The sequence below is a fragment of the Papilio machaon genome, chromosome 10 (genome assembly GCF_912999745.1).
Source record: "Papilio machaon chromosome 10, ilPapMach1.1, whole genome shotgun sequence".
Classification (NCBI taxonomy): Eukaryota; Metazoa; Arthropoda; class Insecta; order Lepidoptera; family Papilionidae; genus Papilio; species Papilio machaon.
The window spans coordinates 1,562,292-1,579,106 of NC_059995.1; the positions used below are offsets into that span (position 1 = coordinate 1,562,292).

At 33.9% G+C, this 16,815-nt stretch overlaps 5 protein-coding genes across 6 annotated transcripts; 3 read left to right on the plus strand and 2 right to left on the minus strand.

The window, feature by feature from the left end:
• Nucleotides 1-486: 486 nt before the first annotated feature.
• LOC106713341 (nucleolar protein 12) lies at nucleotides 487-1,514 on the plus strand. Its single transcript, XM_014506140.2, has 3 exons — nucleotides 487-653; nucleotides 758-863; nucleotides 993-1,514. The coding sequence occupies exons 1-3, from the start codon at nucleotides 583-585 to the stop codon at nucleotides 1,512-1,514; spliced, it is 699 nt and encodes a 232-aa protein (XP_014361626.2). The 5' UTR covers nucleotides 487-582.
• Nucleotides 1,515-1,704: 190 nt separating this feature from the next.
• On the minus strand, nucleotides 1,705-3,719 carry LOC106713340 (endonuclease III-like protein 1; the record flags this gene model as incomplete). The annotated part of the gene is made up of 5 exons (XM_045679768.1): nucleotides 1,705-2,267; nucleotides 2,509-2,668; nucleotides 2,969-3,139; nucleotides 3,394-3,528; nucleotides 3,618-3,719. Coding segments are annotated over 5 exons (1,131 nt in total), but the record flags the coding sequence as incomplete, so codon positions are not given.
• Nucleotides 3,720-4,236: 517 nt separating this feature from the next.
• On the plus strand, nucleotides 4,237-6,184 carry LOC106713352 (ER membrane protein complex subunit 3). The gene is made up of 5 exons (XM_014506154.2): nucleotides 4,237-4,555; nucleotides 4,624-4,762; nucleotides 4,958-5,075; nucleotides 5,545-5,706; nucleotides 5,860-6,184. The coding sequence occupies exons 1-5, from the start codon at nucleotides 4,407-4,409 to the stop codon at nucleotides 6,036-6,038; spliced, it is 747 nt and encodes a 248-aa protein (XP_014361640.1). The 5' UTR covers nucleotides 4,237-4,406; the 3' UTR covers nucleotides 6,039-6,184.
• An 805-nt stretch (nucleotides 6,185-6,989) lies between these two features.
• LOC106713346 (developmentally-regulated GTP-binding protein 2) lies at nucleotides 6,990-11,807 on the minus strand. 2 transcript variants are annotated; one of them, XM_014506145.2, is made up of 9 exons: nucleotides 11,628-11,807; nucleotides 11,268-11,428; nucleotides 10,336-10,506; nucleotides 9,731-9,874; nucleotides 9,395-9,502; nucleotides 8,672-8,829; nucleotides 8,192-8,318; nucleotides 7,730-7,893; nucleotides 6,990-7,279 (listed from the first exon to the last, which is right to left on the minus strand). In XM_014506145.2, exons 1-8 carry the CDS (start codon nucleotides 11,689-11,691, stop codon nucleotides 7,732-7,734), a joined length of 1,095 nt encoding a protein of 364 aa, XP_014361631.1. In that variant the 5' UTR covers nucleotides 11,692-11,807; the 3' UTR covers nucleotides 6,990-7,279; nucleotides 7,730-7,731. The 2 variants fall into 2 exon arrangements, with proteins under 2 accessions (XP_014361631.1, XP_014361632.1); XM_014506146.2 differs by having other exon boundaries at nucleotides 7,725-7,893.
• A 604-nt stretch (nucleotides 11,808-12,411) lies between these two features.
• LOC106713339 lies at nucleotides 12,412-16,482 on the plus strand. Its single transcript, XM_045679770.1, has 7 exons — nucleotides 12,412-12,511; nucleotides 12,653-12,850; nucleotides 13,141-13,298; nucleotides 13,516-13,713; nucleotides 13,793-13,886; nucleotides 14,229-14,481; nucleotides 16,320-16,482. The coding sequence occupies exons 1-7, from the start codon at nucleotides 12,412-12,414 to the stop codon at nucleotides 16,480-16,482; spliced, it is 1,164 nt and encodes a 387-aa protein (XP_045535726.1).
• The last annotated feature ends 333 nt before the right edge of the window (nucleotides 16,483-16,815 follow it).

Below are 16,815 nucleotides of genomic sequence, written 5' to 3' on the forward strand. Positions count from 1 at the left end.
ATTGGGCGGGCAATACCTTAAAAAAAATTGTAATTTCAAGAATCCGCCAATCAAATGTGAGTATTTAAAAACTGTTGGACGCCAGCCAGAAATTTGCACGCAGAAATTAAACTTTATCAAAAATTTTCAAAACAGTCTAATTAAATATTTAAGATGTTTCAGTTAAAATGATTTTTTAGATAAAAAGATATTTCAGTGCCAGTTCCAGTGCTAAAACAATGCAATCAGAAAATACTAAAGCTTTAAAACTTTAAGTAATAAAACCCACAGGACAGGACTGTAAAGTTTTAAGTCAAAAATCAGATTACTGAAAGTAATCAGTAAAGGCTATATCGATCTGTTGAGATCTAGAAGAAAATTTTGGAATTAAAGTTTTTATTGCTCGAACTACTTAAACCATAACCTCATATGAAAATGCATGAAAAGTATTATAAGTGTCAGTGTCGCCGTTATCCAAGTGTCACTGTCATTATTCTTAACCTAACCTAATCATCATAACCTATTGTTGAAAATAAGGCTATGTTTGTGTATATATAATTGCTCGTAAATTTTATAATACTCTAAACTTTGCACCATTAAAAAATGGGTAAAAGAAAAACGAAAAATACTGAAAAGAAGAAGATTAAACTAGTTTTTGATGAAAGCAAAAGAAAGTATGTTTAAACTTTTCATAAAGCTGCATTGTTCCTTGATTGTTGGTCAAAGTTGACACCAATCCTCTGGTGGTCAATTACTTGATGTTATTGTTCTTTTCCAGAGAATTTTTATGTGGTTTTCGTAAACGTAAACTCGAAAGGAAAAAGAAGGCGAAAGAGGAAATGGAACGAATGTTGAAAGAAGAAAAGAAACGAATCAGGCAAGAGGTTAGTAAATTTTATATGCATTTACCGAAGCAAGTCATTTCTATATTTGTTAATCAAAAAAGTAAATAATCTCAAACTTCTTTCACTTATTTTGCATATAATGCTTACTGAATATTTGGCATATTCTAGAATAAGGAATCATACAAAAAACTCGTGGTATCGAGCCGCCCTATACCTGATATTGAGCAGCTACTTCAGGAAGAATATGAAGATGAGGATGTCAATGTAAAAATAGTTGAGCTGTCAGCAGATACTCTGCAGAAAAAAGATATTGTCATAGGAGATAACAAACCAAAACAAAGTGTTGACAAAGTTATCAATACAAAGAAAAAGAAAGAATTACCACAAAATGTGCCAGGTATGGGTTCTGATGAAGAAAGTGTTGATGAGGCTTCAGAAGCAGATGCTGATGTTATTGATACAAATGAAACTAAGCTTAAAACGAAAAAGGAGGTAAAACAAATGCTAAAAAGGCAAGCCACCAAGAAGATTCAAAAGAGTAAAGTATTTCAAATGAAGAGTAAATTAGATAGGATACAAAATAAGAAAAAATCTCAACAAAAGAAAGGTCATATGGCAAAAATAAAAAAGACAGATTCAAAAAAGAATAAAACAAGGAAAAAGAGTCATAAAAAGAAGCAAGTGAAATAAAATTTCTGATATGTTAATTTTTTTTATTATTATATAAAAAAAGTAGTGAAACATGATTTAACAAATTTAACATTCCATATTTCCATTTACCTACTCTTACTTTTAATAATCATAGTGTCAATTATCCCACAAACTTAATAACAATTAACAATAATAAAAAAATGTAGTAATTTATGGTTTACGAAATCCGCTAATCCTTATATGATTTCTTCTTTTTTACTCTTAAATTAATCTTAGATTCCTTTACATCAGTTAAAGTTTCATTCTCATTGCTTATTTTATTTCTTGGAGATTGTCTTTTTAATTGTCTTTTTTGTGATGACACAACAGTTTTATCTTTAGGTTCAAGTTCAGATATTGAAACATTTTGTGATTGACATTGGAAACCAACATCTTTTTCTTCAACTTTTAAGCATTCAACTTTTATTTTTTGTGGTAACTTCAATGGTTCTTCTGTGATATTTAATTCAGAATTAGTTTCTAGTGTATTTTTTATTGGTGATTTTTTATTTGGGGATGATCTTTTTAATTTTCCACTTGATGGGCAAATATCTTTGTTCAAACATTTATCACATGAAGGTCCAAGTGGCAAGCAAATAGTTTGACCAAATCCTACCATTAGGTGATTTACTTCACTCCATAATTCAAATGGGAGCCAAGATTCAAGAGCTTTTCGTGTATCCTCTGGTGTGACGGTTGGTTTTTTGACCCAACCAATTCTGTTACTTATTCTGTGAACATGAGTATCAACACCTGAAAAGAAATGTCTTATGAAAAATAACAATACATTCATATTCAAGGCCCAAATCTCCTAGCAAATTCACTATCATAAGGAATAATTTGTTAGTTTCGTAAATTCACTTTGATGTGAAAAATATTACCTGAACCTAATCAGAACATAAAATTTACAATTCAAAGAAAACCTCTTTACTTGACTCTATTTATTAAGCTTTTACTTTTTTTTTAATTTAATAACAACTTATTCAATACTAACCAATACCAGTCACCTTATCCCAGGCTACTTTCATGCAAATGTGTGCCATTTTTGGACCCACACCAGTAAGCTTGCAAAGTTTTTCCACGGAATTTGGTATATCACCATCATATTGATCCTTCAGTGTTTGTGTTGTTTTCTTTATGTATTTCACTTTTGTCTGAAAAATAGTCCGGAAACAATTTAAATATGTACACTTTGTGTTGGCACTAAGTTGACATTGAATGTATTAAATTCAATACAGTCAATCTTAAATAAAACTAGCTTTTTCCCGCGACTCCGTCCGCGCGGAATAAAAAAAAAAGAAAAGAAAACGGGGTAAAAATGATCCTATGTCCTATTCCTGGTTCTAAGCTACCTGCCCACCAATTTTCAGTCAAATCGATTCAGCCGTTCTTGAGTTATAAATGGTGTAACTAACACAACTTTCTTTTATATATATAGATATGAAAATACATACTTTCCAAAAACCAACAGGATAAATTAATTTTCCCAATTCATCGTCTGTCATTGCAAGAACATTGTCAACCGTCAAGCCTCTTTCTTTTAGTCTCTCCATGGCAGCAAATGTTACTTGATCCTTTGTTTGACTTGATAACATTAGGGATATAAGTGTTTGATATCTTATTACCTAGAAAAATAATTTTACATAATATATTAAATGTGACTGTTATAGATGAATGAATGTTTGTTATTAGGTACATACAGTATTGCTGTATGGATCTGGATGAAATTTGGTTTAGATTAAGAACACTACCTGGAAAAACACAGGCTGATAAACAAGTTTTATTAATAATTTCCTCAGCATGTATTGCTCCAACTGGAATGCCCTACAAATAAATAACACCTTTGTAAAAATAAAAGAACACAGAGGGAGTATTTTACTTTAGGTGGTGCATTCTCATCCATGGTCATATGACAACCCATTGAGTCCACTGGAGCATCATTATTGGAGCGCATCATCCTCAAGTTGTCCAGAAAATGTCTCCAATTCGGTGGTTCCCATAGGCTTTTATAGTCCTGCAATTTTATCAATGTATAAATATGTATGCAATGGTATACATGTCTTACAAACATAAATTTTCTAAAATTGTAAAATTCTACATTACTGTTTTCTGTGTTTCCTCATCGTTCTCAAACTCAATTTTTATTGTTGGTTTCTTTTCAAATTTAAATTTATTAAGGTCGATCTTTGAACTATTTTCTTCCTTTTTTATTGCTTTATGTTCTAATGTTTTAACATTTTTTGTTTCGCTTTTAATTTCTTTTTTATCTTTCACATCTTGATCTTCAGATTGTTTTGGCCTCCCTCGCGGCATTTTAATGTTTAAATATCTAATTAGAAGAATTTTAAGCAAACTAGGTTCCCTAGAAAGAATTATTTTAGATGTGAGTAGATTAGGTAAATAAAAATATTACACTTAAAGTTTTGACTGGTCTAACGATTATGGTTTAAACAATATGGATATGGATTTGAAATACCTTATAACTTAAATATACCTAATTAAAGTTTTCGAAATTAACGTATTGGTAAACATGATAAACAAACCACAAGCAAAACATTATTTTTTACAGCAAAAGAAGAAATGTCATTATGTCAATGTCAGCCAATAACGTACATGCACAAAACATTTTTATTTCATCTGTGAAAACATCTGAATCATTGTTGTTTTATCTGTTTATTTTACTCTTTGCTCACACTGTCACAGTTGCCGTGACCATCTCCAGCTGTCACATTTGTGCAAATAGATTTTGGATTGATTCGATTGATGAAAATGACTTGGTGATAGCTTTGAATCGAATAAAAAAACTAAATTAATTGGTCCTTATGGAATTATGATTATAGCTTAAATTCTATATAATCACTTAAAGTTTAATCGTGGTACTTTTCTTACAAAATGACGGAATTACTCCTGGATCCTAATATACGTGTTTGGGTGTTTCTGCCTATAGTAATTATCACGTTCCTCGTTGGAATTGTAAGGCATTATGTTTCGATTATTTTATCGTCTCAGAAGAAAATTGAATTATTGCAAGTTCAAGACAGGTAAGACTAACTTTTTGTTGATTTCACTTTGGTAATAAGCATATTATGTGACCTATAAATTCTTGCAGCCAAGTTATGATCAGAGCTCGTCTGCTCCGAGAAAATGGCAAATATCTGCCACGACAGTCCTTTGCCATGCGTCGACACTGGTTCAACAATGAGGATACTGGCTATTTTAAAGTACAAAAAAGAGCTGCTGCTTCACAGGTACCTTGGCTGTTTGATATTGTATTTTTCATTTATTATACTAAAGCAGTCAGTAAGTGATCAGTTACAATAGATAAGACTAGTAAATATCACATATTAATACATACTAGCAGTCTTGAAGTTTATTGCAATATACACTACTTTCTGAGGATATATTAGTCAATTACAAGACTATTGCTCTTGTTTTGTTCACAGAACCCAATGACTGATCCCGGCATGATGACTGACATGCTAAAAGGGAATGTGACTAATGTACTGCCTATGATTGTCATTGGAGGATGGATCAACTGGATGTTCAGCGGTTTTCTTACAAGTTAATATTATTATGTTTTACATACAAATTAAGAATATATAATGCTATACTAGTAGATTAGTACATCTTACTAATATTTTAAATGCAAATGTTTGTATGGATGGATGTTTGTTTGAAGGTATCTCCAAAACGGCTCAATAGATCTCTACAAAATTTGGTACAGATGTAGGTCATAGTCTGAAAGAACACAGGCTATTTAATATGTTTTTTTCTATCGCTGCGCGTGCAACAGCTAGTCCTATATATACAAAGAACATCTTAAGAAATTGGGTTACCTAGAACTTTTATCTTTTATTAGTAAAGGTTGAAATATGGTACATTTCAATAAGACAACAAGATTTTCTTAATGGGAGTGCTTTCGAAATTGAATTTGTTAATAAACATGTATCTCTTGGTTTGTCATATTGTGAAACATTATGCTTTCTGTTATAGAATTGGACTTTATTTAAAATAATATTTAATTTCCCAGCCAAGGTACCATTCCCTCTGACTCTGAGATTTAAGCCAATGCTCCAGCGTGGGGTGGAGTTGGCATATCTTGATGCATCCTGGGTGTCTTCTGCCTCCTGGTACTTCCTCAATGTGTTTGGTTTACGGACCATATACACACTTGTATTGGGTGAGAATAATGGTAGGTATTGCATTTATATTTCAATTTTTACCTTATTATGTATTATTTGTACATTTTTCACGATTTTTTTTTAATTTTTGATGATTCACTTCTGAACCTTAAGCCTTTCACAGCATGGGTCTATCAGTTTCAAACAACTTTTCACTGTTTTAGCTGCCGACCAGTCTAAAGTGATGCAAGAACAAATGTCCGGAGCTGCAATGGCAATGCCTCCGGACCCAAAAGCTGCCTTCAAAGCTGAATGGGAAGCGCTAGAGATAACTGAACACCGCTGGTCACTTGCTAATGTTGAAAGTGATCTGCTTGCTACTGATAGTAATAACTATCTGTAAATGTATTATTTAACACTTTCAGTGCCACCGATAACTTTAGTATGAGAAAATCGTATGAGCCTGGAATGCATTAACACTGGCACTTTGGTAGTAAGGACAAAATATAAAAATATTTGTTATTAGTTTAAATATGTTAATTTAGTAAAATGGGTAATAAAGTTAATTTATACTACAATGTGTTTTATTTTATTATTCTTAGATAGTAAAATAATCTTACATATATTATTAATATTACAACTGCGAATGTTTAGATGGATGGATGGATATTTGAAGGTATCTCCAGAAAAAAGGCTTAAGAAATATTTATTACATTCTATGTCATTATATTTCTTTTCTCTATACTTATTTAATTTTAACTTTCCTTATATTTATTTTAACTTACTTCTACTTTAATTTGAAAATGATTTTACATCCGGCAGTCAAATTATTTTAGTTTTGTGGGACATAATTGTATTCCCAAGGTTAACACTGTATTATAAATAAATTAATAAATAATGGCTGTATGGATCTCGATGAAATTTGGCATAGATGTAGTACATAATCTGGAAGAACACATAGGCTACTAATTAGGATTTTTTTGTAATTCCAAGACGCGGGCAAAAGCTAGTAAAAAATAATTCTGGAAAATGAAACAATTTTTGCATTAAAAAAAACATTTATTACAATGCAAAAATGTAAACCATATTATATACAAAATGGTGTTTTTCCTGTACAATCGCCAACAAATATTACGTAAACAACACACTATGACTATATTTTTATAACAATTAACAATCAGATAATTTCAATAATCTTAAGGGCCTGATACAAAAGGCAGTTATTTTAGAAACTGCACCCATAGTGAGGAAGTTCCTGTCTCTAGCCCTCACCACTGGTTGCTTGAGTAAGGGATTCCGCAGACGTTACTATTTTTTTTTTTTAATAATTTTTATGTAACATAAATAAAAAACTAAATAGTTCAGAAAAATTATATTAACATTTATGTTATCATGAATTTAAAGGTTAAAAATCACTACATAAATAAGTCAAAGTGTGTTGTGTGCTATAAGTATTTTTTATTGCTAGTCGAATTTATAAACTTTCAACATTCTCAAGCTCTGTATAACCGCGAGTTCCCACTGTCGAAACATTGTTATTTCTCATTCATGTAAAAAAATAAATGATTTTGTACAAATGTATGCGACAGTGGGAATTCACGGTAAAGCGGCAGTGACCACCAAACCACACTCCATTCTCTGCAACTGTGGAAAAAAAACATAAATATCACTAATTATCAATTTTAATTATTTTATATGTTTTGATTTTATCATATTCACAAAAAAAGATCTCGGTTAATGTTTCATAATAAAGAAATTAGTAATACAAAAAAAAATTGTCATACAATTTTATTCATCCGCAGTATATTTTTAATCTATTTTTGTTCTCCATTTCATGCATGTTAAATGAAAACTGGGAACGATCTCAAGTATATCATAACTAGCTTTTACCCGCGACTCCGTCCGCGCGGAATAAAAAATAGAAAACGGGGTAAAAAATATCCTATGTCCGTTTCCTGGTTCTAAGCTGTCCACCAATTTTCAGTCAAATCAATTCAGCCGTTCTTGAGTTATAAATGGTGTAACTAACACGACTTTCTTTTATATAGATAGATATTAGTGCGGTGACTGACAACTGTATGCTGTGTACCTTACCGCTACTTCTTGATGAGCTGCACGACATCCTCATCATGCACGACGTGAGATACACCGACCCGCTGCGGGGAGTACTTTGTGCTGGTGCCCCAAACCAGTGCGTACTTCAGCTGCGCAGCCAACGACCGGTGGATGGAGTGGCACACATGCTCGATGCTAACACCCTAAAGTATACACTTTTATTTATTATTAAAAAACTAACTGACACTTACAGTGGTTACTGAGCGTTCCCTTAGTGTAGATTTTTTTATAATAGACAGGGACAAACGAGCGGCTTGTGGTCGTGGAATTGGTAGTGCTCCTTACTTGATAACCAAATACAGTCGAACCTGGACAAGTGAAAGTCTAAGGGACCGCGATATTCTCGCTTGTAGAGGTTTCTTGATTAACCAGGAAAATCAATTTAAAAAAATCAATCCTATAATGAAAACCTTTAAATACTACTGTATAAGAGGTCTTTACCTTTCTCAGAATGAGTCCCTCGTCAAAGTCTGGTGGCTGACCTGGCTTCTTAGTGTAGACGCGGATGAGGGAAAGGTACTCCCACAGGATCTCCAGCAGGTAATCCAAGTTCAGTTTCATGTTGCAACTGCAAAATTATGTTAGTAAAAGGAAGCTTATATATTTATTTCAAACATTGCGGTTGTTACTTTACTTTACTGTTCCAGTTACAGTCGAACCTGGATAGCGAGAAACCTCTATAAGTGAGAAAAATATCACGGTCCCTTGGACTCTCACTTATCCTGGTTCGACTGTATTTTGTTTCAGAAAATAATGTGATTAAGAAAAGGTATTTTTACCGGAACAATTTTTATGAATTTTAGCAAAACAAGTTTTTATATAATGAAAACATTTTTGTTTTAACAAAATATATTTAAAATGGGACCTATAGAATATAAAAAGGTGTGCCTTTCTTGCAAAAAAAAAAAACAAATGTATCACCTGACAACAACGGAGTGTGGCTCACGTGCTATCCTATCAACCTCTTGTATGGAGATCTGGTCGATCTTGTTGTAGACATAGATGCAGGGCAGGTACACACGGTTGGCCAGAATCACGTCGATCAGGTCATCAGCGGAGCAGTCTTCGCGGAATAGCACCTTCACACAAATACAATGATTTCAGTAGAGCGAGTATTAATATTGCATGAAAAATATTAACCGATTTAAGTGATGTGATAATGTTGGTAAAGGAACCAAAAAGGTACTAAGGAAAACCAGTAACCAAATAGAATGAATATAAAATTATAAAATTGTAAAATTTAGATTCTTAATCTCATTTATAACTTTTTTTTTATATCAAATGATGGTAAACGAGCAAATGGCCACTTGAATTCGCCGAAATAGAGAGACGACCGTTGCCCATAGACATCCGCAAATGCAGATGCATTGCCTACCTATAATCAACAGAGAAGAGGATGCACAGAAAGAGGACATTTCTCTTCCTATGAGTCCCCTCTTCCGCCAAATCCACTTCCCCTTCCCATCCTTTCCTAATAAGAAAAGGGTGAGAAGTCTTCGGCACTACACTCATTAGACTGTATGCAGAATTACTTCCACTTGCTGCCTGTCTTCTGTGTGGTCGTGGTATTTCACCTGTCGATCCAGGATATTTGTGCATCCAACAAATATTGTTGTTGCGTGATCTACCACTGTTAAATCTTACCTCGGCATTAAATATTTTATATTCATGTAGGATCATTTGCACCATTTTCTCATCAACCTTTGTGAGCTGACATGTCGAGTTGAATGACAGCCCACCGCCTTTCTTTACCTATATAAGAAACATATTATATTAATTGATATGCAAATGTTGGTACCAATTACTGACAATCTTACAGCAAAAAGGTTACAAGATATATAACTGGAATATAACCTCTTATAACTAAAGGATGTGTAAATTAAGATTAAAAAAGTAAAAGGATTATTTCACAATAAGGTGGCTAGATTAATTAATTAGTAATTAACTTCTAAAGTCATAATGTAGTGCATATAATGTTACCTTAAAGTAAATATTAGGTTTATTCTTATTGAGCCTGATGCCGACACTCTCCAGTTCCTTCTCAAGCAGCTGGCGGTGCACATATGGCTTCGTGGCGTCCAGCATCATCAGCACCAGGTCGGCTGTGCGCGCTACCGCTATCACCTAAGATATAACAGTCACAATTTATAATATTATTTTTACATAATAAGAGAGAAAACTAACAGTAGGACTCTTACTAAAAATACATTTTAATATTAAGCCATCACAAATTTTTTTTTTCAATGTTTTGTGAACATTGTGTTGTAATTACTAGCTTTGCCCATGACTTCAATATTGAAGAATTGAAAAAAAAAATTGCATTTATAACATCCGTAATATATGAAAAGAAGTTTTTCGTAAGAAATGTTTTGTAATTTAACAGCACAAGCATAAAATGTACAGTTAGTCTATAGTTGTAGATATTTAGACTTTAAATTGAACAAAGTACAACACTATTTAAAATCACGCAGCAAGTGAACCCACATCTTAACAATAGTCAAAATTTTATATTCACCTGTTTACATATTATAGAGTATAAATTAGAATGAGATGTTTATATCTTAATGTTAATATGAAATATATACCTGTCTTCCTCTACCCTTGCCTTGTGCGGCACCTTCTATAATTCCGGGCAAATCGAGCAGCTGTATGTTGGCACCCCTATACTCAATCACGCCAGGAATGCATGTCAATGTTGTAAACTCATAGCTTGCAGCCTCCGAGTGTGTATGTGTCAGTGTAGATAATAAAGTTGACTGTAATTAAATATTAAGAAATTTACTGAGAAGTATATATTACACATATCCGTATAGTATATATTAAAAATAATTTGTTTTGTTTGTTTTAATAATTAATTTAAAGGTTTTTGTTTACATGATAAATAGCGGCCACTTGACATTTAAAATGGCAAAATTAGAGAAGTGACCACTGCTCATAAACATCTGCTAATAGTTAAAGAGTTGCAGATATGACCTTTAATGGATGAAAGAGTATACATGGTTATTTTTTAATTACCAGAAAAAAAAATTGGTTAATGTAGAAAACATGTATAAAGTCATTATTTTTTTTAACTCAATTTCAAATTCAAAAAATCCTGTTAAAACATGCACACGATACATTACACAAAGAAAATACTACAAGTAATTTTACTAACGAAACATGGCTTGGTCGAAGCTGGATGAAGTGAGTGGATGGGGTCTAGGTAAAATTCATTGTAGCTCTTTATGAATAGAAAGTGTAGAAACTATTATTACAAGATTGATATATTTAATGTAATGCACCAATATTTAAGTTTTTGTAGGATCATTTTTCACCTTAGATTAGCACATTTTTTATTTCTTAAATATGATCAGTATTGGCTACAAGTTACATTTTTTTCTGGTAATTACTAAATAACATTGTATTAGTAAGAATAAAAATAATAAAAAAATACGCGCTAAAATCTACCATCAACAAATTCACATGTATTCATGTAATAGGATAATTCACTTTAAAAAAATGTAATGTTTTAACTTACTTTTCCCACAGATGGGAACCCAATAAGAGCCACTCGAGCATCACCTGACTTCAATACATCAAAACCTTCCCCTTTCTCACCACCCTTCTTTGATGGTTCTAAAAGTTGGGAACGATACTTTGCAAGCTTTGCTTTCAAAAGACCCAAGTGGTATTCAGTGGCTGAAAAGAATAAATTTTGATATAACAGCATATTAAGATTGTGAAGACTTATTATTGTTTTCAATTATCCATAATTCAATTATTTATTACAAAAATAAACCAAAGTGATCCACTTGGAAGTTTGTCTTTTAAGTGCTATAACCTAAGTCTTTTTCTAATTTATATTAAGAAACTACGTTTAACGAACGATGTAAATTACCTTTATTCTTTTGTGTTCGTGCAATTTCTTTTTCAATTTCTGAAATCTTTTCCAAAATGCCCATTTTTCAAGTTTTTCTTAAACCTTTTAAAAACTTACAAATTACTATCCTATGACAACAATATACATTAATTATTAAGCACTTTAAATATCATTTCAACTATAAGCTGTAAATTTCAAACTATGATTAGTAAATAAATAGAATAATTTCAATTATCGAAGCTTTTAAAACTGAAAAGTAAGGTTATTTATTAGTGATGTCAACATGTCAGTGAAAATATATCAGATTCAGACAGATGAAGAAGACACGGACAACGTTCCGATCCGCGCTCTACCGTAGCTAAATAAATTAATATGTTTTGTGATTGAAACCACGGCTACCTGGATTACAAAAAAAGAAAATAATATTAAGTTGTAAGAAATTGTAATCTCTTTAAAATAATGATTAACTGTATTATTTTCATAATATTCCATGCTGGTAAATAAAATTTCTTTAATTCTCAAACTACATTTTAACAAAAGTTAAACTAATTAATCAATTAATTGGCGAGCGATAGAAAAAATACAATAGTTATCTATTTTACATAAGAAAACAGTAAAAGCGGGTAGAGTTTTAGTTGCGTTTTACGGTAGTAATCGTATACGCTATTACCGCACCAGGGCAAGGGCCGTACTACAGTTTACAGAGTACCCGTAAGCGCGCTCTAGGAGACATGTGCCGAGGTTTCTTTTTTAGAATTTGTACTTATAACAATTGGATTCTTTCTCAACTTAAATTTTAGCTATGTGCCAACATTCCAAAATCGATCAACGAAAGACCATTGAGGAAATGAGCTTAGAATATGAAGATGAGAAGAATTCAATGATAGCCATTTCCGACACCGGTATTAATGAAAACGAATTACTATTAGCTACTAGTATTATTTGAACATTGATTTAGATGAGATTTAGTATTTATTACTTTGAAATTAACCATTTCAAAGTAATAAATACTAATATATTAAAACAATTTCAAATCTATTTAGATACCAACACGTATGAGGATTTTTACGAAGAGATGGATAATCATTTAAGAATAGAGCACTCAATGAACATGATATTCTTTGGACCTCCGAGTTCGTTTCTAAGACTTGACCCAGAAACTATTTTACATATATTAATTCACACGAAGAAACATTTGATACCAATTACTAGAGCCCTCTTGGCTTGGGATATCATAACAGGTAACTGAACAAAATTACTTCTTAAATGATTACAAAGGCTTAAAAAAGGAAACAATAGCTATAATTGGATTTAGGGCTTTAAAGAAACATAGATCTGAACCTGGAACAAAGGCGGCAAAAGAAAAAAAAAACAACAGAGTAAAAATTTTCATACTACCCACTTCAATACTTGAATATACTCCATGCAAACAAGAAGAGGTAGCATCCCTAGGTTACGTGATAGCAAAGTTCTTATCTTTAAGAAGTTATAAATGGGACAGAAGGTTGCTCAAATATTATTGTAATTTCAGATGGAAAAACAGCAGCATTTTTACAGGGTCGTGAATTCCTTGCTTTCGGGAATCTGTTAAATGTTGTGCCAGAGGAAGATTTGTACTATGTAAATTTCGGAGAGTATTCAGTCTATAAATATTTCACGAATCATTATGTTAACTTAGATGACCGAAAGGTACTCGCACTCATAATACGATATTTTTACTTTCAGAATCTTATTGCCTCACGGATCTAGAAGGTTATGACCTAAACGTGATTCTGTAGTCTAAACCATAGTCTACTGTTTTACAGAAATTGAGGACTGATGTAACTTTAGATTCATCCTTCCGATAATGTTAGATGATAATATAATTTCATTTACTTTGTTTTACTACTATTTTGTTATTTTTAAGTTTGGTGTATTGGTTGCCGCATACAGAAGATATTTTGGCAGCGATTGGTACGTAAACGGGACGAGAATAAATGAATTGGGATTTTTGCTGTGCGGTTTCCCCGAATATGAATTTAGAAAAATAACGCCCACTATTTTTAAAAAGTTAAATATGGACGCCTTGGGTAGACTCAAACGTTGCAATGTTAATCAAAAGAAGGTTATTTTTATTTATAATGTGAAGCTGTTTAATTTTATATTAATGATTTGATTTTGGTATATTTTTAATAATATTTCAGGCTCTATTCGATATTGCTACTCATCCAGACGCTTATGGAGAACCGTATAAGTGGTCTTCTCATGAAATTAATCGTCTTAACCAATTATTCACATGTAAGGTCATCATTCATTTTTGCATTCTAAAAAGCCTAAGACCTTAATGAATGATTTCCTTAGTATTTCCCAACCATTATACTTAGGTAAGGGTTCTTTGACAAGCAGCAAACGAGACCTAATTTAAACTAGAATAATCTGCAGACGTTATTATTTGATTACAATTTGATGAAAAAATCCTGTTCCAAAATATCCCGTGTTACAAATAGTATTATAGTATCTTCCAAGTTCCAATCTCGTCTCTTGTCACTTATTTCATTGCCAAGGAATTCTGCCGGGATACTATAAAAAATCTTTTTTAGAATTAATTTTGAATATTATTATACATTCTTCTTTCTATAGGTATCCCAAAAGAACAAATAAGCGTACTAGAGCTGGAGGCGATACCGGCGATCAGCTCTAAAGTAATGACGCTCTTGGACCAAAAGAAGTTGGAATATTTTACCAAACCTCAAATACTGAGGATGAATCCTAAAACAAGACGTGTTTATATATTACGAATGCAGTTAAGGAATAGTTTGGATATGAGCCAAATTGCGAGGCAAGGGCAAGGGGTTAAGCGTTTGAAGCCATGGTCATTTTGTAACGTGTTTGCGCATCAATTAATACAAATAATTGTTATTAAGAGGTTTATTTAATTATTTTTGCAATAAATTTATCATCCAGGTATATACTCTATTCTATTTATTTTATATTCCGAGTGTTCACACTTTTTTCACAAATATTAGGTCCTTACATATGAAATTGGCGTTTTGTATGGGAGGAACAAAAAGTCGAATATTTTTTTATATAATGTATTTAATTAATCAAAGTATGAACCATTATTTTCTATGCACTTTTGCCATCTCATAGGTAGTTCATTGATCCCTTTACTAAAAAAACCAGTCGGACGGGAATCAACAAAATCTTTGAAGGCGATTTGGACTGCCCCATCGGAGTGGAATTTTTTCCCTTGCAAGAAGTTATCCAAATTTCGAAAAAAATGGTAATCTTTTGGAGCAAGGTCCGGGGAGTGCGGAGGATGTCTTAGACTTTCCAATTGAAGCTCTTCTAATTTAGTAGCCGTCTGTTGCGCAGTGTGTGGTCTAGCGTTGTCGTGAAGCAGCAGTGGCGTGGAGCGAGTGACCAGCCTAGGTTGTTTAGCCGCTAGCTTTTCCATCATGGTTTGCAATTGCTGACAATAGACATCAGCCGTAATAGTCTGGCCAGATTTGAGAAAACTGTAATGAACAATACCGGCACTAGTCCACCAAACGCTTACAAGTAACTTTTTTGGGGTTAATTTTCGCTTGGGACAGGATTTGGCTGGCTGGCCAGGATCCAACCATTGCGCTGAGCGCTTCCGATTATCGTAAAGAACCCATTTTTCATCACAGGTAATGATTCGGTTTAAAATACCTTCATTATTGTGCCGGTTTAGTAATGTAACGCAACAGTCGACGCGCGTTTGCCGGTTTGCTTCAGTCAATTCGTGAGGTACCCACCTTTCAAGTGTGGTGTGCGGTGTTGGAAGGTGAGAGATGCGGTGATGTGAGGGTGTGAGGTAGCGAAATGATGCGACCGTTATTCACAACACAATTTATTCTCACTCGTACACACACCAATAAATAAATAGAAGGAGAGTACAACACAGCGAAGAAAAGTAAAAGTAACAGGAGAAAGAGAAATATCACTGTTCGAGAAACAAAGTACACGTTGAGAAATCGTAAGCGGCGTGGTATATCGCGGCACTGTAAAAACTCCACTGAAGTCCGGTGCGTGTGCAAAACCGGTCAGTGACCCCCGCTCAGCTGTGCGTTGCAATTTTGAAATTACCAATCAGAGGTCAATAAAATTAGTCGTCACGCGCGACGTCGACCACTCGTCAAGCACCTGTATTTATGTGTGTGTGTGTGTGTGTGTGTTATGTAAGAGTGTGTATGTGTAACTGTGGAGTGTTTTTTGGAATATGTAGAAGGTCACCTACATCACCCCCCTCCAGAGACCTGGTTAAGGGCGATAAAAATCGGTAAACTTTACCTTACGTCCCGAACGGGTCGTGTACTCCGCAGTCACAGGTTCGTCATTAGTTGCGGTACTGTTGGTGTTGTCGCATAAAATGTACGCTGGCTTAAGACGATCAATCGATACTGTCACTTCCTTCCCGTTAATCAATATAGTAAAAGATTTGTCACTCCTAGAAACGACCTTATGAGGACCGGTATACGCAGGTTGTAATGACGCCCGCACCGCGTCTTCGCGCAGGAAGACGTGACCGGTATTGGCGAGATCCTTAAAAACGAAAACGCTTTTGTTTCCATGTCGCGAGGCCGGGGTTGGGTTTAACTTTTGCGCAAAAGCGCGCAATCTAGCGATGAAGTCACTGACATCAGTTGTACCGCTACTTGAAGGGTCAAAAAATTCCCCGGGTAACCTAAGAGGCTCCCCGTACAGGAGTTCAGCAGTGGACGCGTTCAAGTCTTCTTTAAATGAAGATCGTATTCCCAACAATACCCACGGCAAAGACTCGGTCCATTTTTCTCGCGCATGGCACATTATGGACGCTTTCAACTGTCTATGGAAGCGTTCAACGAGACCGTTAGCTGCTGGGTGGTAAGCAGTCGTACGCTTGTGCTGAAATCCGGCTATTTTCGCGAGGTGTTGGAATAACGCCGACTCAAACTGCCTGCCGCGGTCTGTTATAATATCCGTCGGGCAGCCAAAACGAGATATCCAGCACGAAAGCAACGCTTTAGCCACTGTCTCCGCTGTAATATCCGCGATGGGTACGGCTTCGGGCCACCGAGTGAAGCGATCAACGCAAGTTAAACAATATCGATACCCATCCGATAACGGCAACGGCCCTACGAGATCGATATGTACATGTTTAAATCTTGCGCGGGGCAAATTAAATGTGCCTAGCGGTGCGCTAACGTGTCGCGTAACCTTA